Source organism: Ambystoma mexicanum, chromosome 7q, assembly GCF_040938575.1.
Source record: "Ambystoma mexicanum isolate Mex_15411 chromosome 7q, UKY_AmexF1_1, whole genome shotgun sequence".
Taxonomy (NCBI): Eukaryota; Metazoa; Chordata; class Amphibia; order Caudata; family Ambystomatidae; genus Ambystoma; species Ambystoma mexicanum.
Genome location: NC_090941.1, coordinates 1,131,006,032 through 1,131,032,879, shown reverse-complemented (window position 1 = coordinate 1,131,032,879; position 26,848 = coordinate 1,131,006,032). Strand labels below are relative to the sequence as shown.

At 45.9% G+C, this 26,848-nt stretch overlaps 1 protein-coding gene across 1 annotated transcript in view; it reads right to left on the bottom strand.

Moving 5' to 3' along the window:
• Window positions 1-25,981, bottom strand: part of LOC138528226 (extracellular calcium-sensing receptor-like) — a 109,924-nt gene extending 83,943 nt beyond the window's left edge. Inside the window, exons 1-3 of the mRNA XM_069639683.1 lie at window positions 25,700-25,981; window positions 9,735-10,577; window positions 1,641-1,868 (exon numbers count right to left, since the gene is read on the bottom strand). Of these exons, the coding sequence (XP_069495784.1) occupies window positions 1,641-1,868; window positions 9,735-10,577; window positions 25,700-25,957 (1,329 nt within the window). The 5' untranslated portion in view covers window positions 25,958-25,981. The remainder of the gene's footprint in view (window positions 1-1,640; window positions 1,869-9,734; window positions 10,578-25,699) is intronic.
• Window positions 25,982-26,848: the final 867 nt, after the last annotated feature.

Here is a 26,848-nt window from a genome sequence, read left to right as displayed (position 1 = left end):
GTGAGAGAGAGAGAGAGAGAGGAAGAGAGAGAGAGAAGAGAGAGAGAGAGAGAGAGAGAGAGAGAGAGAGAAAGAGAGAGAGAGAGAGAGAGAGAGAGAGAGAGAGAGAGAGAGAGAGAGAGAGAGAGAGTGAGAGAGAGAGAGAGAGAGAGAGGAAGAGAGAGAGAGAAAGAGAGAGAGAGAGAGAGAGAGAGAGAAAGAGAGAGAGAGAGAGAGAGAGAGAGAGAGAGAGAGAGAGAAGAGAGTGAGAGAGAGAGAGAGAGAGAAGAAGAGAGTGAGAGAGAGAGAGAGAGAGAAGAGAGAGAGAGAGAGAGAGAGAGAGAGAGGGAGAGAGAGAAAGAGAGAGAGAGGGAGAGAAGAGAGAAGAGAGTGAGAGAGAGAGAGAGAGAGAGAGGAAGAGAGAGAGAGAGAGAGAGAGAGAGAGAAAGAGAGGGAGAGAGAGGGAGAGAGTGTGTGAGAGACCAGACAGACAGACACAGAGAGACCCAGACAGACAGACACCCCAGCAGAGTTGTATGGCTATATTACAGAAACTTCATACTGGTGCAAGTGCAATTTGCACTAGGGCAAAAAGTGCCCTACAGAAAAAGTATCTTTTCAATACATTTTTGCTTTAAGGCAAAGCATTAGGACAAGGCCATACATTAACCTTTTGCAAAATTGCACAGAGAAAATATGTTATTTTTTCACTATGGCAACTTTTGACCAAGTGCTACTCACTGATTCAATTATTCTGTAATACAGGGGCCAGCAACCTGTGGCTCTCCAAATATTTGGACTGCGACTCTCATGATCACTCACCATTTACTATGACTGCTAGGGCTGATGGGAGTTGTATTCAAAACATCTGGACAGCCAAAGGTTGCAGACCATTGTTGTAGTACCTCCAGAAGTGGTCAGTCAAGCCCAACTGTGAAATGCAAATGCAGGTTGATGCAAGTTCTGGCAGATTAAATGTGCCTCCAGGACATGCCCAGGGCCGCAGGGCTGGGGGCGTTTCATTGATACGCCTTTCCGGTTAAATACTGGTTTCTTGCACCAGTACATATGAAAACAATCTATTCAGCTAAACCTCTTTAAAATTATGACATCTACCTTAACTTGGCAAACAAAAGATTCTGTTCAAACAATGTTTGCACCTCTCTTTCTATAACATTACTAAATACAAATAAGAGTACTTCTGATTGAAAGGACCCAACCCTTTCTCCTTAAAATAGGCTCTCAAATAGCCACCAGTGGCACCCTCCTCCCTCTCTGGCAGGCCCCCCCAGGCTGTCAAAAATCAGCAGAGATAGGTAGGGCATCTTTATGGGCAGCTGAATCTGTCTGCCAAAGTGCCAGTCCCAAAATTGACAAAATCCCTGAAAATGTGCAGAATTCTGAATACAGTTCACCATCAGGGATTCAGGTTTCAGCCACATGCTTTCGCCCAGGTGTACCTATTCTGGGGTGACATGCATTCGGACACGCAGAAGCATTTGTGGACGCATCACATGCATTTCATGGACATCTTTGAGTAATATCTGAAAACGAGGGGATTCATCTCAAAAGTGCAGATTTGCCCAAAAAGGGAAGCCGTGGCAAGTCATACATTGAAAAGATGGTATCCCGTTCAACATTTTCACTCTCTTGGCCCTTACTTCTGAGGATCCCCCACTCCACAGGATGGAGCTCATTGTGATGGTGACCTCTTTGCCTTCTGTCGCCTTGTGATCTATTTTCCCCACATTGATCACCTGGAACTCATCCTCCTGGGAAATCTGAATGTTCACAATATTAAAGGTGGCGGGAGCGTCTCCATTCTCATCGAAGAATATCTCATGGCCGCTGCGGGTGGTGAAATGCTGGTTTCTCAGATAATGAAGAATCTGTGAAGTGCCAGAGGAGAGAGATTTAGACAATAAGGAATGTACACTCCCCACCTTCTCCTTGCCTTTCTTCATCCCATAGTCAACTACCTACCTAAAGCCAAAGTATTGTCGATCCCCTAGTCGACTACCTAAAGCCAAAGTATGGTCGATCCCCTATTCGACTACCTAAAGCCAAAGTATGGTCAATCCCCTAGTCGACTACCTAAAGCCAAAGTATGGTCGATCCCCTAGTCGACTACCTAAGGCCAAAGTATGGTCAATCCCCTAGTCGACTACCTTAAGCCAAAGTATGGTCAATCCCCTAATCAACTACCTAAAGCCAAAGTATGGTCAATCCCCTAGTCAACTACCTTAAGCCAAAGTATGGTCAATCCCCTAGTCGACTACCTAAAGCCAAAGTATGGTCAATCCCCTAGTCAACTACCTAAAGCCAAAGTATGGTCAATCCCCTAGTCAACTACCTAAAGCCAAAGTATGGTCAATCCCCTAGTCAACTACCTAAAGCCAAAGTATGGTCAATCCCCTAGTCGACTACCCAGAGCCAAAGTATGGTCAAACCCCTAGTCGACTACCTAAAGCCAAATTATGCTCAATCCCCTAGTCGACTACCTAAAGCCAGAGTATGGTCAATCCCCTAGTCGACTACCTAAAGCCAAAGTATGGTCAATCCCCTAGTCGACTACCTAGAGCCAAAGTATGGTCAATCCCCTAGACGAGTACCTAAAGCCAAAGTATGGTCTATCCCCTAGTCGACTACCTGAAGCCAGAGTATTGTCAATCCCCTAGTTGACTACCTAAAGCCAAAGTATGGTCAATCCCCTAGTCGACTACCTAAAGCCAAAGTATGGTCAATCCCCTAGTCAACTACCTAAAGCCAATGTATGGTCAATCACCTAGTCGACTACCTAAAGCCAAAGAATGGTCAATCCCCTAGTTGACTACTTAAAGCCAACTTAGGGTCAATCACCTAGTCGACTACCTAAAGTCAAAGTATGGTCAATCTCCTAGTCGACTGCATAAATCCAAAGTATGGTCAATCCCCTAGTCGATTACCTAAAGCCAAAGTATGGTCAAATCCCTAGTCAACTACCTAAAGCCAAAGTATGGTCAATCCCTAGTCAAATACCTAAAGCCAAAGTATGGTCAATCCCCTAGTCGACTACCTCAAGCGAAAGCATGGTCAATCCCCTAGTCGACTACCTAAAGCCAAAGTATGGTCAAACCCCTAGTCGACTACCTAAAGCCAAAGTATGCTCAATCCACTAGTCGACTACCTAAAGCCAAAGTATGGTCAATCCCCTAGTCAACTACCTAAAGCCAAAGTATGGTCAATCCCCTAGTCGACTACCCAGAGCCAAAGTATGGTCAAACCCCTAGTCGACTACCTAAAGCCAAAGTATGCTCAATCCACTAGTCAACTACCTAAAGCCAGAGTATGGTCAATCCCCTAGTCGACTACCTAAAGCCAAAGTATGTTCAATCCCCTAGTCGACTACCTAGAGCCAAAGTATGGTCCATTCCCTAGTTGAGTACCTAAAGCCAAAATATGATCAATCCCCTAGTTGAATACTTAAAGCCAAAGTATGCTCAATCCCCTAGTCGACTACCTAAAGCCAAAGTATGGTCAATCCCCTAGTCGACTACCTAAAACCAAAGTATGGTCAATCCCCTAGTCGACTACCTAAAGCCAAAGTATGGTCAATCCCCTAGTCGAAAAACTAAAGCCTAAGTATAGTCAATCCCCTAGTCAACTACCTAAATCCCAAGTATGGTCAACCCCTAGTCGACTCCCAAAAGCCAAAAGATGGTCAGATCATATTAGGTTGAAGTCAACTTTGCATATTTACATTTAAGGTCAGATGAATTTTGCAAAATGTTGGCCCAGTTATTGTATTGCCTTGTCAATGACTGTTGCACATATCTTGACACCTGATTACAACTGATTATAAATAATAAAAAGTGAGCAACAAGATCTCGGTCTGGTTATGGTATGTCTTTCAATAGCTTTCTATCTTTATTGTGAAAATGATCTTCTGAGACCTATATTTAATGACTTTCAATAGTTCCAAACATCCTTTCTGTGGCAAACAGTGTTGTTAAAGCTGCATACTGTTTTTATCATCAGCAAAGGTACACCTCCTCTATGTTCTCTTCCCTTCAGCTGGGCTACCAGTAAGCAAACTGCCTTCTCACTCTACTCATATTGCCTCTATTTCAGGAAAAAAAATGAACATTCTTCTTCTTTGGGGAAAAATAAAGTTTAGCTCATTGTTAGCATTTGATAACTTACCTACCAAATCCACTTTAAGGCTGTGAAAACATTGATGTGTTACTCCCCTACCATGACTTTCTAAATCAATGTGTAATATATTTAGGGGAGACACCCCTGGGGCAGCAGGTAGGGGGAAGGGGCAGTAGATGCAGCTCGGTGTCTAGGGCAATCAGGGGAGTTTAGTGATTTATAGTAGGAACAGAGACATGTAGTAACCACTAGGAGGAGGGTTTTGGATTTAGATGATACTCTATTTGGGAACATGTTAAGTGGACACAAGATGCCTAGCTATACTCACTGGAGGTGGGGTATCCTCCAAGGGTGTAAGAGGCTGTTATCAGCTGAGATATACTTTTGTATAATCCTGTCTGCGTAATGATGTTCATTGGACATAACTCAGTTGTAATTTCTGGGACTTAATGTGATATTCCTCCCAGGACAATAAGTATACATTTATTCCATCAGCATTCTTTGCAAGTATAATAGGACATTGATGGTATGTAACTATTTCATGACTGAGTTCTTCTCCCTTGACGTGAAGGGCAGAAGGGATACACTCCTGAACCCTATAAAATATTGTTTGCGATGGCATGTTTACTAGTCAGGGTTTTATACATGTTTTAGTAGGGAACTAATATTTCATGAATGCTATCAAGTACTTTTAGAGATGGATGGAGTCACAACATAGCTGAACACTACAAATAACATTTCTATCAGAGGCTTGTATATGTAAATGTATTTATTTCACGACAATAAAACTATACATTCACGCAGCTATCTGTATTGATATCTGGGCATATATGTGGTTTATTATCAAACTGTAAATAGGCAATAGGCATCCGGGACATGCAGGCAGTAACTGGGACTGATCCTGCTAAGCTTCAAAGCGAGGAAGGGGCTACATTGCCTAATGAATGAGTACAAGTTACACGAACAATTTCAGCAATTTGGCCTGTAATCTTTGGTGTCATATATGATGTAATTAGTGATGTCATACGTGATTCCATCAGTGATGTCATGAATGATGTAATTAGTGATACCACCAGTGATGCCATCAGTGATGTCATCAGGATGTCATCAGGGAGGTCATTGTGGTCGTAGGTGCCGCAAGTGGGGGCACAAAGTTAAGATGGCTTGAGCTGAATTCAGGGGTATTGTTGCATTACATTTTCAGCTAAAATTGGAGGACTGAAAAGGACTAAAACTGATGGAAAAATGCACATACTGAAATAATCGCAGGATTAATACTAGTGTCTAATCATCAGTGCAGCATTTCAATAATGCCTAAGTGCCCATGACACTGCCCAGTCTGTAACCAATAGTAAGATGTAGAAAACCGGCATGCATTGGTAATAAATTCCACTTTTCTGTAAAGATGTATATATATGCTTCACAAATAGTAGGAAATTCATGGACGCCTCCCATTCACCATGATATGATATGATATGATATGGTATTTGTAACGCGCCTATACACAAGTGTTTCAAGGCGCGACGAGGCGGGGGGAACAAGGGGAGACAGACAACGATCCTACTAGGCCAGGTGTCATTCAGATCGTGCAAGGGTAGGGGGACTGGGAAAAGTGCAGGGGAAGGGGAGAGGGGAAGTGCAGTACATGGTTAGTAGAATACAAGATAAATAAAAGGGCCAACTGGTGGTAAGTGCAAGGAAAGTGCGGTACATGGTTAATAGAATACGAGATAAATAGTAGGGCCAGCTGATGGCAAGTGCAAGGTAAGTGCGGGGAGAAGGGGCTGTAGGATACAGAGACAGTCCCGTAATGCAGGTAGGCAGTGCAGGGAAGAGTGGCTGGGCCAGGACACGAGATCGGTGAGTGGCCCAGTTGCAGATTCAGTGCAGGTTCAGTGATTTTAGCAGGGGAGAGAGGGAGAGAAAGTGGAGGCAAAGACGAAGGTTTTGAGGTGCTTCCGGAACCGGAGATGGTTCTCCTCAAGTTTCAGGGAGGCAGGAAGGCTGTTCCAGAGGGAGGCCCCTGCTGCGGCGAGAGATCTACCCCAGCTCGTTGCTTGAAGAAGCGGCTGACCCTGAGGTGGTTGGAGGTGGATGAGCGAAGGGCTCGAGAAGGAAGATATTTAGGAAGAGAGAGTTGCAGGTATTTTGGCCCAAGGCCCCAGAAGGCCTTGTGGAGAATGCAGAGGGTTTTAAACTTAATCCTTGCAGCCACTGGGAGCCAGTGTAGTGATTTCAGTCCTGGAGAGATATGGTCCCTGGGCTTGAGGCCAAGGACAAGTCTCGCAGTCCTGTTCTGGATGAGTTGCAAAGGGCGGAGAGTAGAGGCAGGAAGATTTAGATAGAGGCTGTTACAGTAGTCCAGCCTAGAGAGAACCAGAGCTCTGGAGACAGTGAGCTTCTGGGGGAAGGAGAGGAAAGGAAGGATACCTCTGAGGAGGTGTAGCTGGTAGTGTGACTTCTTAGTGACGTCAGAGATGTGAGTAGAGAAGGAGAGTGTGGAGTCGAAGATGACCCCGAGGCTTTTGCCGTGCAGGTAGGAGCAGGAAGAGGGCCAAGGGAGGCCGGCCAGAGAGCTGCAGGGAAGGAGGGAGTGGGTGTGCCGATAAGTAGAATCTCAGTCTTACTGGCATTAAGGCAGAGGTCGTTGGCGGCACACCATTCCTGGATAGCAGAAAGACAGTCACAGATGAGGGAAGTGGAAGAGGAGGCCGAGGGTAGCCTGAAAATGAGCTGTGTATCATCCGCGTAGCACTGAAAGTTGGGACAGAGAGCGGCGATGCGGTGAGCAAGAAGTGCCAGGTACTGGGTGAACAACCAGGGGGAGAGGTTAGATCCCTGGGGGACACCACAGGTAGAGAAAAAGATGTCAGAGAGGAAGGAACCCAGTTGGACCTGGGAGGGTCGATTGGAGAGGAAGGAGGACAGCCATGCCAGAGCTTGACCAGTGATACCCAGGTTATCACGGAGACGGTTGAGCAGGATGGTGTGGTTAACAGTGTCAAAGGCAGAAGAGAGTTCTAGCAAGATGAGAACACAAGGGGTGTTAGAGTCAAGGTTTGAGAGCAGGTCCTCACGGATGTTCAAGAGAGCAGTTTCCGTGCTTCTGGCAGCTCTGAAGCCAGACTGATGGTCATGAAGACTACCAACAGATTCAGCATGGAGATTAAGCTGGGAGATGGCCAGTTCTCCAGGAGCTTGCCCGAGTCATACCAGGAGTTACATTTGGCTTTGGGCTTTAGGCGGATTCTCATGACAGGGGCAAGGATATCAAGGGTATCAGATATAGCAGAGTGGAGAGTGGAGAGGGCTGTGTAAGGGTGGGAGTCAGCCGAAGGGGAACGGGGGGGCGAGAAGGTGGTAGCGAAAGCCTCCACTGACATGCGCTTCATGGGTCGGATGACCGCAAAGGTGGGTGGCAGTCATGAGGGTGGCTTTGTCTGTGGGGTAGGGAGGGTGAGGTGGGAGGATAGGAGAAAGTGATCACTCCAGGAGAGAGGAGTAGAGAGAGGGACAGAGAGGGGAAGGTCAGAAGAGATCAGAGCATCAAGAGTGTGCACTGCAGAATGGGTCGACCCAGACGGGAGAACAGAGAGTGAGAGAGAGTTGCAGAGGTCGCAAAAGAGTCCAGAGGGAGGACAGGAGGCATCAAGGTGGATATTGAAGTCTCCAAGAAAGAGGAGTTGAGTGGTTAAGGACAGGAGTGAGGAGGAGAGGTCAGCCCACTCAGAGAGGAAGGAGGAAATTTGACCAGGTGGCCGATAGATAGTAGTGACGGTAAGGGAATGGCTAGGAGAGTGAGAGAGACAGCAGACAAGGCATTCAAAAGAGGAGTAGGTCTGCGTAGGAGTGACAGTGGCAGGAATCCACTCAGGGAAGATAAGGGCCACACCCCCCCCCAGCACGGTTGGGACTGGGCAAGGAGAGGACCTTGTAACCGTCAGGTAGGAGTGTTTCAAAGCTGGTGACAGAGCTGGCTGTGAACCATGTCTCAGTGAGACCGAGGATGTCAAGGTCTAGTTCCTCAAGAAGGTGACATATATCAGAGGAATGTTTGACGGCAGAGTGAGAGTTGAGCATGGCAATGTGGAGTAGGTTGCCATCCTTGAAGGACTTCCGGGGACGGGTGCAGATCAGAGGTACGCCCTGCGAGGTGTAGAAGAAGGAGGTGAAGAAGGAGCACGAGAGGGGGCAGGGAGGGAGGGTAGAGGCAAGGTAGCCGAGGACAGAGGAGGGGGGACAGCAGGAGAGGAAAGGAAGTTGATGAGGCGCGGGAAGCGTCTATCAAAGAGGTGGAGGTTGGCCTGAGGGCCTTGGACCAAGACGGTCCCATTAGCGTAGACATTAATGATGGCCTTAGAGGAGCGGAAGGGGGCCAAGAGGGCATCCCAACTGGTGCCACCTTTAATGGGAGAAGAGGAGAAGGGAGAGAGCACAGAGACCATATGAAGGGTCCATAGGTCAGGCACGAAAAAGAGGATGTCAGTAAGAATTTCCTTGGAGGAGGCACTAGTGTAGGTGTCAGCGATAGGGAGGCCTGGGTTGGAGACCAGGATATCCTTTTTAAACTTTTTACTACCAGATTTAGTGAGGAGAGCAGGATAGTCAATGTAGAAGCGGTTAGAGAAGATAGGAGAGATAGAGAGCACCATGGAATAAGGAGGGAGTGGGGGGGAAGACAGACGAGATCAAGCGGAAAGGAATGATGCGGCAAGCCCTAGTTACCACAATTTCAGAGCAACAGTAACATAATAAAAACGAATTAGGTACCAGTGATAAGGCCACCTAACTTTGAGAGTCCTGCGAGGGGAGAATGGCTAAGTGCAGCCTTGCAAAGAATCTCCACTCCACTTTCCCACTGCACTGTCAATGAGGAGTAGGTTAATGTTCACTCAAGTGAAGAATGTGTGAGCCTATTTCAAGCCTTCTGGCCACTTATGTGAGTCTGCAATTTGAGCATGAGCCTGATTGGACCATTTATTTTACTTTAATAATCTTATTGAGAAGGATACCATTAACAATAAGCTTTGATTTTTTAGATGTAGGTTTTATCCACAGACTGGTGACTGTTATTAATGCTATTTAAATATCACGTTAGTCTCACTACCCATTAGATGACATCCATGTGCCGAGGGAGCAAAATAACTCAGGTTTCCTAGATTTGTTTACCCAAATTGGGGACCCCATATGATCCCAGGGTAACTGCATCTTCTATTTAACACATGGTATTTAGGGGTTCACAAGGCCACCTATGCTTTGGGGTACAGAGCCCTGTGTCTCCTATATTACCCAGAGAGTTTAGACCTTTCAACTGTCTTGAAAATGTGGACCTGACCTTTTAGTCCGGAATGTCCTTTTCTCAATTCAGCCCTTTAGTTCTGATCCCAATCCACGTTGTCCTTTTGTAACAAGGAACATAATTGTTTGCCATTTTATAACTATAGACATTTCCACCTATTGTTAATTCAACAGCTCTCCTTGTTGCCCCAACATTGTTTTACTTTCTCAGCTGTGTTTTTATATTGTCTTGCTATTTTAAATTCCCAATTTCAGAATACACTGTGCTCTACGTATACAACTTCCAGAATCTGTGGTTCTTGATAATTACAACTTTCTCTGACCTGCCATTGTCGGACGTCATTGATATCAGCGCAAGTCCCATTGCTGAACGGTCCCTGTGCTGACGTGCAGGAGACCAGAGTGTGCATTGCTTGGCCAAATGCATGCACTGCCAAATAACATTGGTAAGTGAAGCTCATATCATTGAGTTCAAACAAAGATATTGCTTTTTCATTCAATGACTCATTTCCTGAGCAATACATAGACTTTGTTCCCAGTGCTTCCGGGTCAATAGTTATCACCGCATTGTCCTCCAACCATTGGCACTTAAAGGCTTTTTCCCAGAAGTGCTTAATGAAAATGTCATCAGGAAATGTGTTTGGGTGGAGGCCGTACAGGAACTCCTCAAATCCTGATATGACATTTGCATAAGGTTTAAGACCCAGCGTCCCATTAAATATCTTCCAGGCCTCATGTGCGTACATTCCAGGAGATATCCCAAAGTAGGCAGACAATACCCAGGTCTTCCCCGTAACATTCCGAGTGTAAAGCGCTTCCAGTAGCACCTTTGCTTGTGATGCGGCACTATGGATTATAACCACCTGCACCGGATGTTCCCGTATCACTTCCAGAACTCCTAGTACTTTTTCCATGGAGTACCGGCTGTGAATTCTCTCCAGAAAAGCCACACAGCCGCCATTTTCCTCAATTAGCTTCTTTACCTGCTGGCCTCCTTGCAAGCCCACGTCGTCATCAGACGTTATCATTCCCACCCATGTCCAACCAAAGTGCCCTATTAACTGGGCCAGGGCCATATTCTGAAATGTGTTGGCGGGAATAGTACGAAGGAAGGACGGGAACTGGAGCTTGTCACTCAGCGTGGAAATAGTGGCTGAGTGGCTGATCTGTAAGAAATTAAAAATAATGTTAGGCATTCCTCAGAGAGAGCATTTATACTTTTCAAAACAAGTCATATTTCATGGTGTATTAATGAGAAGGGGGGGTTGGGGGCACATTGCAACTCTATTCTGCCCATTGCTAAGAGTGTGTCTTTGGTTTAGGGTCAAAGATTCGAATACAAAGGTTCGAATAACAATACATTCGAGTCAAAAAGACCGAAAAAAAAGACCGAATGCATTTTTTTTGGGGGGGGGGTCCCCCCAAACCACCGTTTTTTGGCCAAAAACCAATATTTTTACCTATATCAAAACCAAAAAAACAAAAAAAATACATTAAAAAAGGGCATTCTGTCTTTTTATTGGTCCTTTTGACTGGAATGTATCGCATTCGATCCTTTTGTTTTCGAATTAGTGACTGGACACCGTGTCTTTTCATCTAAATTACAGACTTGTATAATAGCCCAGCAATTTAGGGTTTAGATCTTGTTCCATATCATGCAAATCTTGCACTTCCCTGGTACTAATTAAAGGAATGCAAACATAAAATATACAATTTTTCACACTTCAACCCTCAAGGGAAGTCCATTCCCTGTCTTGACCACCAAACTATGGACATTGATGCAAAAAGGAATGCATACCTTAGAGCACCATCCCATACACCAAGATGTGGCTCATCACAAAAGCTCATGAAATCCCAGATCTGCTTCGAACAGGCACAAGCGACTAACCCCACCGGTGCGCGCAGCAGCTGCGCACACATGCAGCATCACAACTCTCTGACAATTGATGTATTACTAGAAAGTAACTCTCAGCCATGAGAATACTGCACAGACTACTCCTCTTCTACTTATCATCTGCCTCAATCTAGCCTATCCTACTGTTAAAAAGTTGTGAATATCACCTCACACCAATCACCCAATCCTTGACAAAAAAACAAAAAGCATGACCGAAAGCTAACTGGAACACAAAATTACAATGTTCATATTTCTTTGAGTACATTCATTGGTTCTATGGCCTAATGCAGCCCATTAAAGACGCTAACAAAAGAAGACCACGTTTTTAGACTTAATTGTTCATAGATTTCAACAGACAGAATTATAATGACTTTGGGGTGTTTTATACCCCAAAAACCCCAGGGAGCCACTAGCCCACCCAGCCTCATCCTTCCCCACCACAAACATTGCACACCTGCCACTGAGCCCCCCACAGACATTCACATGCACTTATCTGCTCCCCACAGGTTCTCTCTTACTGGTCACACATGTAAGTCCTTGCATGCACTGGTGTACGGCGTGCGGCGGGGCTCAGTTGGTTTTAGTATTCAGTCTTTTTTTTCTCACAATCAATAGATAGCAGGCAAATGACCTTACACCCATTAATTGCAATCCAGAGATTTAATTTCTGAATGTTTATTGCATGTTTTCTTCAGTGCAGAATATTCAGCAGTTAAAAATAACTACAGATTAACAAGAAACAGATGGTTTATTTTGGGAGGGGGAATATTGGTTTGAAAGAGGTAAGGGTGGGGGTGAATGGGAGCATGTGGTTGTGTACCGCCACATTTAGAGGAATAAAATGCAGTAAGAAATATGCACTGAAAATATCCACCGTGAAAAAATTGCTAAAAACTCTTGGAACCGATTAGGTGAATATATGCTCTAAAATTTGCTTTGGTTTGAATGTAGCTTGTACCTCAATTTTTCTCCACCAGAGAAACATTCAGTCTTTCGCCCATAGTGTGCTCTTATATATCTCCTAAGCACTCAATACCATTTTGTGAAAGAATGTTGATTGTCTGTTTGGGGGAGGGAGGTTGTCATCATACTTCATGTGTGCAATGTGAACTCTTTTACTTTCTCTACCAAGATGAGGGTAATCATCAGGAACATGTCCTCGAAGTTGAAGCATTTGAGGAAAATAATCTCCCATCGCAAAACATCAACATCTATTCCCAGATATTTCTTCCAGATGATTCACTAATTTAGATGTAAAGGATTTCCACCTGGCACGGATGTAAAAGCTCTAGATTTTTTTATTTGTTTTAACAATAGTTTGATGCCAAATATCCATCTCAGAAAAGGTGGTCTGCTAACCGGATCCCTCTGTCAGGAACTCATGCCAAAATCATCATAGTGAGCATGTGCCCTGTTTCCCCAGTAGCATGAGCTGCAGAACCTGCTCTCCTGTGGCATACAGCAGGTCAAGATGTCAGAGGTGGCCAGCCAAGTCAAGACACAGAATAGACATCTAATGTATAGCATGCAAATGTCATACCTGTGAGCCAAGGGAGCCGTGAGATGTTATGCGGATTTCAGGGACTTGCTTGTCTGCATTCCAATGGATCAGACAAAAGTAAAACCCTCCTTGCCAGAACTGCATAACCCTGAGGATCCTTGCCTGGTGGCATGGTAAATTGTAAAAATAAGCCATACCTGCATTAGGTCATGGTGGCAAGAATATCCCATATTTATCCCAACCTGTGGGCCCAGTTCAGCTGTGTAAGGGTTATGTGTGTTTACTGTAGACAAGGCTCCCCTACTCACCGGCAGGACAATAGCCTTAGGGATTGCCTCTCCTTGCTCCTTTGCAAGGACAGGGAATGCCCTTTCCTCAGAGACAGCCACATCACAGGAAGTTGGCCTGGGAACAGGAATCAAAGGGCACAACCATTCACAAAGAGCTAGACCTCACACCAGGGTGCTGCATTTCTAAAGCCCTTTGAATTTATTGAGAAGGGAAGAAGGGTGTAGCCAGTGGGAGATCTGTACAAGTTTGGGAAACGTCTGCCATTGTGATAGTCTCTGCCTCTCTTTCATCTTCCTTTCCCTTCCACTTCCTGTAGCACAAAGCACTTTGGGTGTGATGTTAGAAGGGCAAAGTCCACTAATTTCAAGAGCAGGGATTTGACCTCTAAAGCAGGCTAGCTTTACTCAAATTACCTGTGGACGTTTACCTTTAAAAGAAGGTGTGTCACAACACTTCTTTGAATCATCTATGTACTCCAATCCTGAAAGAAGATTTCATTGGAGCCTGCTTGGAAACAAGTCAATTCAAGAGTCCTCCAGTTATGAGGTAAAGGCAAGTGTTCCAATGGGGAGAAGAGCTCTGTCCCCTAACCATGACCAACGACTATTGGAGGTGCCCTCTGCTGCTGTATCAAGACTACATCACTGCCAGTCACCCTGTTACCTTGGACCTCAATATGCTGCAGGACCCCTGAAGGTTTGTACCAGCCCCATGTGTTTGGAAACCTGAGAAAAGGACTAACATTGGTCCTTGAGAACCTGGAGTGCGACTCACTACCAGCAAGCCAGAACAACTGACATTCCGTGACACCAAATTAACTATCAGGACCCGTCCATGCTGCCGAATTACGCTGGCAGAAGTGGACGTTCTGGGAGCATGCACGTAGTCGCTGCATGCACCACACAATGTGGCTTGCCGGTCTGTCTTACCTTGACATCCTCCTCCATGTAAGGCCCACTTGCCTGCTGCACATTGCATGGTCGCTGCAGTAGGACTTCTGCAGTCTGTCCTTCCCATGATCGGTCCATCTTACTCCACTCCATGGTGTTGGAGTCTCTATGGCAGTTTATTTGGGAGGTGTGGAGACACAGGGAGGAGACATAGTAACACAAACGGAGCGCAGAGGTAGCTAAAGGTATTCATAGGTGCAAGCAGAGGGCATATCGTACCCAATATTCCATGGCTACAATTACTGAGCATGATGTGAGAGCTGCCTTTTGATCCTCTTTTACTTTTACTTTTTTCCTATTTTTGTATTTTGTTTTAATTTATTGGGCTGTTTGGTCTTTTTTGATACTATTTTATTGATACCATTTTAATATACTATTTTTATTTAATTTTGTTTCTGAAAAAGAATGCCCACTACAAGGTCTCACCAGCTGAAGTTGATATATGCATGCTCAACTACCCAAATGAGAAAGAAAGGCAGAAGAAGTCAAATCCTCTAGCCAGCCCAAGGTTACTGATTTATTTGTATGGGGTAATGGCCCCCAAACCTCTCTAGTGATAAAACAGCCTCTATTGGAGCATGCAATGTCATCCACCCTTCACCACCAAGAGTGAGTCGACTCTCAGAAGTTTTGGAGAGGAGTGCAAGAAGAAGACAACAACTGAGAGTCCAGAGACCAGGCGACAGGGAGAATGCTAAAAAGTTGTTGAAAAGACTTAGAGGTTATAGTGGGATTCACGAGACTGGGTTTTGTTCCAGGGGCCAATCTCAAAATCTATCACTTCTGTCCTTGAACATTCTATAGCTCAGGGGCAATGCGTTTGTCTTGGAAGCAAGGCAACGCGGTGCAAGACAGGTTCAATCCCGATTCTGCGCTTAGAAACCACTCGCTGGTATTAAGCCCATTATAAATGAACAATAAATAAAATGAATAAATATTCACCCAACAGTATGTCGGGAGCAGATTTTGGCTATATGCCAGGAACGTGGGACTACAAGCCTTCTAGGAAAGCTAATATAAAGCCTGCAAATTATGTTGAAAATGTTGGTAATTGTGTGGAACAAAAGGAACTAAAGGAAGCTGCATCAGCAAGAGTTGCAGTAGGAGTAACAGCCAGCCCAAACAACACCAAGATAGAACACTCTGCCACAAACCTCATCAAGGGTGGCTGGAGGAGTTCCATCGATGACCCTCCTGCTCATGCTCTTTCAACCCGGGAAAAGACAGGCTCTGAGCTGAATGATTCCTCTGACTGGCATTCTATAAGGGAGAGCATTATAACAAGGCTCAACCTCTCGGCCAATCTAGAATGGCAGACAAACATTGTCAAACAACCATATCCACTGTACCAAGAGTCAGAGGTTATGCTGTGTCAAGAGGTCACATTGGAGAGAAATGGTGGGGTGAGGCTGTTCCTCTACATCCACCGACCTTGCTAGTATCATCGTCCATTTAGCAGGCCTGCTATGTGGACCCGCAAACCCCCATATAATTCTATAAATCTCTCTGCCCAGGGATCTCCCCTTAAGAAAAGCTAGCAATTGCAAGTAGCAGAATAAGCGATCTAGTCCAGGATAAGAGGAACACAATCATCACCAATGTGGAGAAGCCGGCAAGAAAGGAACCTAGAGGAACTTCAAGAAATAAAGGCCTAGCTTGGTTGCCCCTAGGGAATGGGCTCATGAGATTGAATGGCTTGAACATCTGCTACAGGTTGCAGATTGAGGAATGGTGTTCCTCTTAGAGTAATAGAGACTGTATAGTCATAGGATGCGGTAAAAGCAATCACCTATATTCTTTAACATCAGTAACAACCTGGCAAATGCATCATCAGCTCTGAAACCTGGGGTTAACTGTACATAGTATATATCCAAGATTTAGTGACCTTCACCCTGTGACAACACCCTTTTAGCCAATGCATCTATGCATCTATTTCTCTGAATGTCATTCAATGTCTCTATGCCAGCCCCCTTCCCAGAACAGACGTAGGCATGCATGGCCGGTCCAAAGGAAGACTTGCACCTCACATTGACAGAGGACTGACTAAAGTCGCAAGCCGGCCACTGACAATCCTTTTACGCAACATGATTCTTTAGGTCAGTTTTCTAGTCTTTCTTTCTTGAAAGGTTCATTTGGGAAGTACTATCATTTCTCCCCAACCCTATGAAAGTCATTATTACTCCAGGCTCCTCTTACTGGTATTACAAGAGTGGCAAACTGTCTTATTTACAACACATTTGAGAATAAAGGACAATATTCTAGAGCGAACAGGTGCCCTTTATCGTGTGCCATGTTTCATAAGACACTGCTATAACTTTACATGTGTCGATCCCTGTTTAAACATTTGATTCACTCAGAGTTTCCTGAGATAGGCCAACTACCAAGTACAGAGCTCTTTAAACAATTCACTGACAAACTTCATGGGAATGTCAGGCTTATTCTGGGGAGGATTCTTTCAGGATCACCTTGGAGCCAGACTGGTTAGCACAAAACATGTATCGATTTATCATTGGTCATTCCATTGCCCAGTGACAGGCCACATCCTGCTGCATCTGTTTTTAAAAGCAGCATCTATGTTTGTGATAAGGATCTCTGATCACATGACCCAGATGCATTTTTTTTGGCTCCATCTCCTCGGGTGTGCAGTCGAATGGTGCATGGGAGAAGTAGTATCTGGTAGCCTGTTTGCCTGCCTCTACCTTAGCCCTTGCAGACATGACCTCCACTTCCTCTTCACACATAGTAACAAATGCCACTGTGTTATGGCCACTATGGACATCACACAGTCATCCGCTAAAATGCAATTGATAAGAGAGGGACAATGAAAAGGGAAAACACTTTTACCATTAACCGTGTCAGTCATATATTTAATAACCAATCTAAATGTTCTGTTCTTTCCTCTCAAATATATGAACGTTAATTTCCAGCTGCATGTCCTGAGGTGCATACTCTTGCTCCTCAACATGCCTCAAAGACCCACGGTCACCTCTGCATTGGTACTCTCCCGCCTTCACTATTGTAGCAGTCTCCTCTCAGGGGTTCCAACATAAGCCAACACATCAACTCCAAGTGATCCTCGATCAATGTACGAGACCTATACTGGGCCACATAACCTGGGACCATATCACATCACACCTGCTCCTCTCTCCTTGCACTGGATCCCTCGCAGAGCGTGCATTGATTTCAACATAGGCTGCCTTAATCGTAGAGCAAATAGGAAGAAAGGTTCACTGGACCTCGAGCAGAAAGTGAACACTACCTCCCTCGCACCTGTGATCTTCAGACTCTAAAACACTAGCTGTTTTAGCTTGTAGGAAAAAGAAACTTGGAGGAAGATCTCTAGGTGTAACAGGATCCCACTTTTGGAACAATTTTGCAAGTGTCATTAGGGAACTGGTGAGCCAACCGCACGTCTGTTAAAAGCTGAAATGTTTTCTGTTCCTTCCATCACCTCATAATATTTATATTTGTATTTTATTTGGGATTTATATAGCACCCTAAGCCAAAGAGACACTGATCCAGTGTCTCCCTCCATCAGGCCGATTCAAACCTATTAAACCAATATAAATGATAATTTTCCTGAGCCCAATCCTATGTTCCTTCTTCCTTACCTCTGGAGCAGCTCCGGTTCTGGTTTCCCCGTGGTATACCTCCTCCTTCTGCCTGGTCTCAGCCTGCAGGTACTCGCCGATGCAGCGCCAGTTGGGCCTCATATCTGCTCAGGCCCTAGTGTGGGTGTGCGTGACCACCTCCTGCGGTGTCTGGACTGTTTCTCCAACCTGCTTCATCGTGTCTGCGGACTGTTCTCACTCCAGCAACCACCTTGACGTGAAGAGGCCTGACCACCGCCTGCGACGCCTGGACTGTTTATCCAACCCGTCTGCGGACCGTTCCTCACTGAAGCTTCCTCCTTCACGTGTGGCAGCTGTGGCTTTCCCCCTCCCCCTGGAATTTGCTGCTGACTCGGTCCTCTGAGTGACACTGCGAGGCCCGTCTCTGTGTTACCGGAAACCCTACTGTTTCCTTTTGCGGATGAACAACGCTATTAGAGCCGTCTTAAATATCCCTCGAAACCATCATATCTCCGAATCCAGAACCAATCTAAAGTGGCTACCTGTCAAACAGAGAATCTCACTAAAAACACCTGCCCTCATACACAAATGCTTGGCTAACAAGGCCCCCCTACCTCTGCAGTCAGCTGTCCCACCACTCGACATCCTGACCTCTAAGAACTGCCCAGACCCACTGTCTATCGATCCCTAGGTTCAAACTCCAAAAAGCGGGGGGCACAAGCTTCCCGGTCTTAGCTTCCAAGTTATGGGATGCCCTCCCAGTTACAATTAGATCTGAACACTCACTCAACACATTCAAGTCCAAAACCAAATCTTGGCTCTTCAACCAGCACTAAAGACACGTTCTGCACACCTGCCTTCCATACTCTGGCCCATTATATATCTGATTTGCCTATTATATATTGGACACTCCTTGCTATGTCTCATGTCATACCCAGATCCGCATTGTAATTTATGTATATAGAATTGCTTGTTTATTATCCTGTATATTATTTTTATGTATGTACATACGCTCTATATGTAACCTTTGCACAAATTGCGCCCTGATGTCTCCGGGCCTGATGGTTTGCGTGTTACAAATAAACAAATACAAATACCTTGCCTCCAGCGGACTGCCACAGTACCTCCTCTGGTCTGTTTGCTCAAACACCCCCAGGGTCTGTTCCTGTTCTGCTCCTGTCACGGGGTGCCCTGCTTGGCCCTCTCTGTTTCTCCCACGAGGTGGCCTGCGCCATCTTGCCTCCAGTGGCCTTCTTCTGCACCTCCTCTGGACTGCTCACGCTACCCCGTTCTCGCCTGGGCCGCACTTCTGCACTCCAGCTCCTGTCTCCTCTGTGGTCTGATTCCTCCCACTGACTGTTCTTCCGCTTCTTGCTGATGCTTCCACCTCCATAATGGGGCCTGTGTCTCCGAACACCCACTCTGTCCTGATCTCCACTGACCGCGGCACTGCTCCTACTCCTCCTGACTTCCATCACCTTTTCACGTGGCTTGACCCGCTGTGGCTGGACCTCTGCTACCCCTCTCACTGAGCTTGCCTGACTCCTGTGGCCTGCTTCCTCGCGGGGTGTGTGTGTCAACCTGGGCTGTGGCGCCGCTCTTCTGACCCTCGTTGCTCTCTGCTATTGGTGCACAAGCAGAGGGCAACTCCTGCTGCATTTGACCACCCTGGGCCTTCTCCACCCTGGCTTGCCTGCCTCTTGCTGCCCACCTCTGCACCTGCCTGGTCCTGCTGGCCTCTGGACAGAGTTGGCCATCTCCACCCTGGCCCAAACCCACCTCCTGCAGCCTGCCTCTGCACCTGCCTGGTTCTTGCTGGCCTTCCATCTTTGCATCTGGACCTTCGTGCGCCCTCTCCACCCTGGGCCTGCCCGCCCCTTTTAGCCTGCCTCCACACCTGCCTGGGTCCTGCTGTCTGTGTCCACTTATCTGAGTTCTTCTGACTGTGCTCTCCTGAAGCTGACCTTATCCTGGCTGTGTTCTCCTGACTCTATTCTCCTACAGTTTTCTCCTGAAATGTCCTGTTGCAATTGGTCCTCAGTTAGTCCTCACCATCCGGAGTCTACCCGCCATCCGCAGCCCCCTCTTCACCTGCCTCGTTCCTGCTGGCCCCCATCTGTGTTCTCCGACTACTATTCTCCACTGGCTCTGGGCACTTCTCCGTCTTCCTCAGTGACCTGTCCCCTGTAGCCCTCTCTGTCTCGCGGCTGCCATTCACTTTAGACCAGCCAGCACTGTGACCTCTTCCCTGAACCAGCACCTAGTTTTTCTCCCACCTCCATCTCTACCTCGGCCTCCTCCCTGACCTCTCCCAACTCCCCTGTCACTATCTTCCCTGCTCTTCCCCTCTTCCCTGGCCTTGTCGCTCCATCTCCCAACTCTCCCCTTCACTCATCACCCTCCCTCGCTAGTTACACCCTCTATTCCACTCGGTCCATCCCCTTCTGCTCCCCCTCTGACATGCGTGGTCCCTTTCCTCACTCTCTTCTTCCTCCTTTATCCCCTCTCTCCTCCCCCTCCTGCCACCCCCACTCCTTGCCCCTTCTCATCTCCCTCTCCTTCATCCTCATGAACACCCCCTTCCTCAACCCGTCCCCCAGTCCACACCAACCCCCTTTTCCCTTCCTCATTGTCCCAACCTAATATACCCCCTATCCTTAAACCCTCTGTATTACAGAATCATGGATAACCCCTCACACCTCTACTGTACCTGCTTCCCTTATCACCTCCTCCTCCTTCACTCATATCCCCACCCCTCTGGCCATGCTGGCGGCGTTGGTCTCCTCTATCACCCTAACTGTGTCCCATCGTCCTCTTCACCCCCTCTTCCTGTCTTTCCTTCCTTCGAATATCTGTACAAATCCTTCACTTTCCCTCTCGCTATCTCCTGCTTAATAATCCACCGCCCTCCTGGCCCCCTCTCATCCTTGTATGATGACCTTGATCACCTTCTTTCCCTCATCTCTCCCTCCCCCTCTCCTCTTACAGTAAACAGCGATGTCAACCATCACCTCCCCTCTTCCCTTCAACCTTCCCCTCTCCTTTCCATTCTCGACTCCCTACTTCTTCTACTCACTCCTCCGGTTCCACTCTTGACCTTATCTTTATCTCAACATTCTCCTCCTCCCCAGTCTCTACGCTTCCCAACTATATTTCTGATCAAGCATTACTCGCTTTCCTCCTCATTACCCCTCTCTGCCCCTCCACTCCATCCTCCTCCCCCACTTCCTTTTATCGGCGGGGTCTCTGTAACTTTAACCCCTCTCTCTTCTTTGACTCCTGTTCATCCTCCCTCCCATATCTCTCCGATTTCTCCTCTCTCTCGGCTAATGAAGCCTTATCCTCTTTGTCCACCTCTATCTCTTCCAGCCTTGATCAACTTCACCTTCTCTCCTCTTTCCACCCTACCTGCAAACCTTCTCAACCCTGGCTTTCCCCTCACCTTCTGTCCATGCGCCGTCTCCTCCGTCGCCTTAAGCGGCGTCGGCTCAAATTCTGTTTGCCTGCTAATCAAGGCTGCTATTTCTCATACCACTCTCTTTATGACTCCTGCCTCAGCGTAGCTAAATGCTCCTTCTACTCTAACCTCCTCCAATCCCAATCCTCCCACCCATGTTGCATCTTTCAGACCCTATCTCGTCTTCTCTACCCGCCTACCCCTGACCATTCTACTACCTCTCCTCTCTCTCCTTCCGATTTTGCTAACTTTTTCTCTTCCAAAATACTCACTCTGCGGAAAAACATTCTTCGCTCTCCTTCTTACTCTCCTCCTCCCCCTTCTCTCACCACTCCTACATCTTACATGTCTAATTTCTCCCCTGTTACTACTTCCGATGTATCCCTCCTCCTGTCCAAAACTTACCCTACTGTTGCCCCCTCTGACCAACCCCCACCCCTTATTTCTAAAATCTACCCTTTTCTTATTCCTTATCTCACCTCCTTCTTCAACATCTGCCTCTCATCTGCCTCCTTCCCTTCCGCCTTCAAACATGCTACAATCATCCCTATTCTGAAAAAGCACTCTGCTAACCCCCTCCTCGCCTCCAACTTTCATCCTATCTCTCTTCTTCCATTCCTTTCTAAGCTCCTCGAACGTATAGTCTACTCTCAACTCTCAGCTGTTGTTTCCAATCTTTCTCTTCTCCCCCTCTCTCAATATGGATTCCGCCCTGAGCACTCCACTGAAACTGCCCTCACCTCTGTTCTCAACTCCCTCTGTACTGCTCGCTACTCTAAGCAATCCTCTGTCCTTGTCCTCCTTGACCTCTCTGCTGCCTTTGATATCGTTGATCACCCCTTACTCATCAACACTCTTTATTCCTTTGGTTTCAAAGGCCCTGTTCTTAATTGTCTCTCTTCCTACCTCTCCAACCATTCTTTCACTGTCTCTTGGAGTGGTCGTACCTCCCCTACTCTCCCCTTGGACTTCTGGGTCCCCGAATGCTCTGTACTGGGCCCTTTCCGTTTCTCTCTTTACACTGCCCTCCTTGCCTCATCATCTCTTCTTTCGGTATCTCTCACCATTTCTATACTGATGACACCCAGCTCTTTCTATCTTTCTTGTCGTTCACACCTGACATCCACCACAATCTTTCTTCCTGTCTCACTGCTATAAAAAACTGGATGTCTTCCCACTTTCTCTCTCTCAACGATGATAAGACTGAAGTCTTAATCTTTCCCTCCACCTCGCCTCCCTCTCTTTCTCTTCCTCCTTTCATTCTCTTCCCCCTTCTAATCTCCCCATCTCTGACCATGCTCGCAATCTAGGCCTCCACATCGACTCCTCCCATTCCTTTACCCACCATATTTCTATTACCTCTTGTGCCTGTCGCTACCACCTCTTCAATATTCCCAAAATCAGTTCCTCTCTCACCTTCCTTGCCACCAAACTCTTAATCTCTTCCCTCATCTCCTCTCGTAATTTCTATTTCTCCACTCTCCTCTTTGGCCTCCCTGCCTTTCATCTTGCTCCCTTCAAATCCCTCTATCACTCTGCCATCCTTACCTTTGCCTTCTCTCTCCTCCTGACTCAATTTCATCTTCACTCTCTCATCTTGGATGGCGTCCTTTCCACTCTGAACTTAAATTTAACTTCCTTTGTCTCATCTTTAAATATCTTCATGACATCTCCCTTCCCTACCTTTCCTTTCTCCTTTCATTCTACTCTCCCTCTCGTCCCCTCCGATCTGCTGATCTCTTCCTCCTCACTGTCCCCATGCCTACTTGTGCCCCTTCCTGTTTCTGATCCTTTCAGCACCTTGGCCCCCTACTTTGGAACTATCTCTCTATCCACTCCATTTCCTCATACCCCCCTTCCGTTCCTCCTTGAAATATAATCTTCTTCATTCCCTGTCCTGTTAACCTCATCACTTCTCCCTCACTCTTCTTCTCTTGTGTTTCTCTTTTATTGTTCTAGGTAAATTGTTCTATATATTGTTTTTAATGGTTTGTCTCATGTTTGCATTTACACTTCCAATTATTCTATGTATCCAGTTGTTTTAATGTAAAGCGCTTTGGAGTAAAGCGCTCTATAAATTTCATAAATACAAATACAAATACATTAGATCATAGAAATAGTACAATAAAAATGGGAAATGCAAGTAACATTCGGTAGTCAGCCTTGTCAATCAGAATGGAGAAGGTAGGACTTAAGTGATACACAAAACCGAGAGTGTGAGGAAATGGAGTTAAGAGAAAGTTAGAGGGTATTACACTGCAAGGGGGCCATCAAAGAAAAGAAATGGAAATGTTACTGGGCACAAGGAGGATGAGAGACAGCAGGGAGAAATTGAGAACGAAAGCAGATCGAACATGGCGGATTATACAATGAAACGAGGGAGGAATGATAGATAGGTGCAAGATCATGAAGAGATTTAAAGACAAGACAGAGAAAGTTAAATTTGAGTCAGGACTGAAATGGGAGTCAACCAAGAGTAAGAAGGGATGGGGCAATAGAGTTACAGGGGCAAAAAGCGAGAGAAGATGAACACAGGCATTAAAAACAGATGTCAGAGGTGCAAGACAAATGGGAGGAAGGCCAAAATAGGAGGCAGAATATTAGTGAGGAAATGAGAAGTTTAGTAGCATCAAAAGTCAAGAAAGGACGAGCTTTACACATGTTATATAGATGAAAGCGACGGGCACACAAGGATAGAGAAATATGATACTTAAAAGATTGATCAGTGTCTAGATGAAGTCCCAGGTTGCAAGCCGTGGGAGAGACAGGAAGCTGAGAAGGAGGAAACAAAATAAAAGAAGGAGGAAGAGATGATAGGATTGTGTCAGCTGGACAGAAAAGTACCTCCATTTTCACAGCGTTTAGTACAAGAAAATATTCTGACATCTAGGAGTTGAAGGCTAATTCGCATCACAAAAGTTTGTTATGGACTTCAGGAGTGAAGGATGAGCAAGACAGAAAAAGATGAGTTTCATCTGCATAGAAGTGGTGAGATATACTTAAGAGTAAACAAGGTGCTCAAGTAGTTTAGAAAGATATGGGAGAAGAGAAATAGGATGAAAATGAGAGGCAAGCCAGGAGTCAGGAGTAGGTTCCTTAAGAGCAGGTATATTGTGGAGTCTCTCAGGATCCATCTTCACACCAGTCTTCTTTAACCACTGCCAGCATTGGCGGAAGACCACTAGAATATAGAGATCACTGTCATGGTCATGATTGTTAAGAGTGGATACTGCTGCCGGTGAGAGGTTCTTAAGACATGGCACTCTTCCGTCTTATCGAGATTACAGTGGGTTTGGGTAAGAACCAGTATCAGCTGGGTCTTTTTCAAGGCATGTGTGATATGCGTGAAAGTAGTGGTATTGTATTGAGCTCTTGCGTAAGGGCTCCAGTTGACAGGCCTGCCAGGTTACTTAACTAGAGCCCTTACTCAATAGCTCATTACCATACAACTATGCATATCACACACGCCTTGAAAAAGACCCATGTTGGGTCGGAACATGTGTCAGCTTCAAATGTGTAATTAAATTCCTGTTATCTTACCGACAAACAAGTGACAAGACTTTTCATGTATTGCGTTAAAATTTAATCAAACTATACTACCTATACTATCAGCGATCCAGCGCCCAGGTGATCCTGGCTCTTACCGAAACCTTCATTAACCACTAGATGAAAGGACTGGAAAAACCTCCTGCGAAACCTGTGCCAAAATGCTGATAGAAACACAAGGTAAACTGTGTTGATGACATTTATAGTTTTAAACACTTCCTCTCCATGTTACAGGCCTGGATGGGAATGTCCTAGTTCAGGATAAACTCCACAAAGGCAGATTCTATCCCACAGAATATCTCAATAAAGCAAATCCAAGTAGGTGGAAAGAAATTAACTTCAATGGCACATCGCTATATAACCTTTAATGAACACCTCGATGTCAACATCTCTATGAAAACCCAAATGGCTGGGTATCACCTAACTCTTCAGCACCAATCCACCCCCTTCTTCCCAGCCTCGGAACTAAAAATCATCACCCAAACCCTGGACCACTCCAATTTCCGTCGAGGTAATTTCCTCCTTGCGGGTGTTGAACTGCCACAATGGCCCAGCTCATAGCCTTCCAGCTTGCCCCATCCAATCTCATCAAAGGTGTAATAAACCTTGACATCATCCTGTCCACCCCAAAGGAAATGTGGAGCCTACTCCTCAAATCCAGCACCCCCTTCATGACATGCTGTGTCTCTACAAAACAAAAACAAACAAGGTGGCTTCCTACTGGGCTAAATCTCTTTCAATGAACACAATACAATACAAGAAATATCAGAATTGTCCAGCTGAAAATTCAGAAATGCAAGACGTATAAAATAACAATACATGTCTCTTCCTGCTATGCAGAAATACTTCTCATTAACATATCAATGGACATCAAGGTAAATCCTTCTCTCACACACTTTCAAGAATGCTTTGTCAGCCGGAATGGCTGGGTCTTGGTTTCTGTCTATACCCTGATTGCTTCTTGCTCTTTAAACCCAACCCCCCTTTCTGTATGCTCTCTCTCTCTTCTTCTGTATTGTAGAGCACTGCATTGCTTTCCTGGTAGGTCTGTATGACAGAAGTCCTTCTTTCATTTACCTGCGGGTAGTGAAGGACCCCCATGATCCTGGCCATTGGGATGGTTAAAGATGATAATGTCTCCCCGATGATCCCAGCCAACAGTGGACGCGTCGGGCATCTGTATCCAGGGACAGGTCCCCTCTTTCCCGAGAGTAGCTCCACGGTCCCCCGAACAGCCTTTATCTCAGACAAGCAGGAATCAAAGATCTGGAAACCCAACGTGATGTTTGGTAAAAAGTCTGGCGTTTCATTTATTTCTTTTATGGCAAAAACCATGGCCAGAACTTCCCGATAGTTACGAATGTACAACCTGTAATATTAGAAAAAAACGCATATTTTCAACAGTGAATAAATATGGCTTTTCAGAAAGGAAGCATATTATCACAATTGTCATCATGGAAAACACAACTGGTTGTAGCATTTTCTGTTGGATGTGATGACTCTGGCTGTTTTCAGTGGTAAACCAGGCACACACGCTAACAGTAGCAGACAACCACTTCTGAAATTGGATATTTCTACATTTTCCACTGTTTTTAGAAGTACAAAGGAATAGAGTCTGGCTCATTTACTCAATGGATTCCGAAACTGACATCATCATGGAGTGACCTTGTATAATCATAGGCGCCCCTCTGCGAGAACGAACACGACTAAATGACCGGTTCTTTGGGAAGGCCACTCGAGAGTCTGCATCCACACTTTAGCTCATTGTACCTTTCACAGATGGGATACATCCATTTGCATATCAGTCTTTGTCCCGCCCACATGGCCAGTCCAGCACTGAAATGCTATGGCAATTCCCTTCTGAACAAGAGAACCAACAGCAACCCCATACACATGTTTCAACCTTGTTGGGTATCATCAGTGAGGTGGAGCTGTGCCTTTCTGAGCACAGTGAGCAAGGGGTCCACATCTGGATGACCATGGGAAACCTAGGGTGACTAAACCTAAGTCCTTTAAACAATCAAAAAATATAGTCATAGGCGCCCCTCTGCAAGAAGGAACATGGCTAAATGGCCGGGTTCTTTGGGAAGGTAACCACTCGAGAGTCTGCAGCCACACTTTAGCTCTTTCACAGAAGGGAAATTTGCATTTGCATATCAGTCTTTGCCCCGCCCACATTTTCGCAGAGGGGCGCCTATGGACTATTTTTTGATTTTTGATGATAGG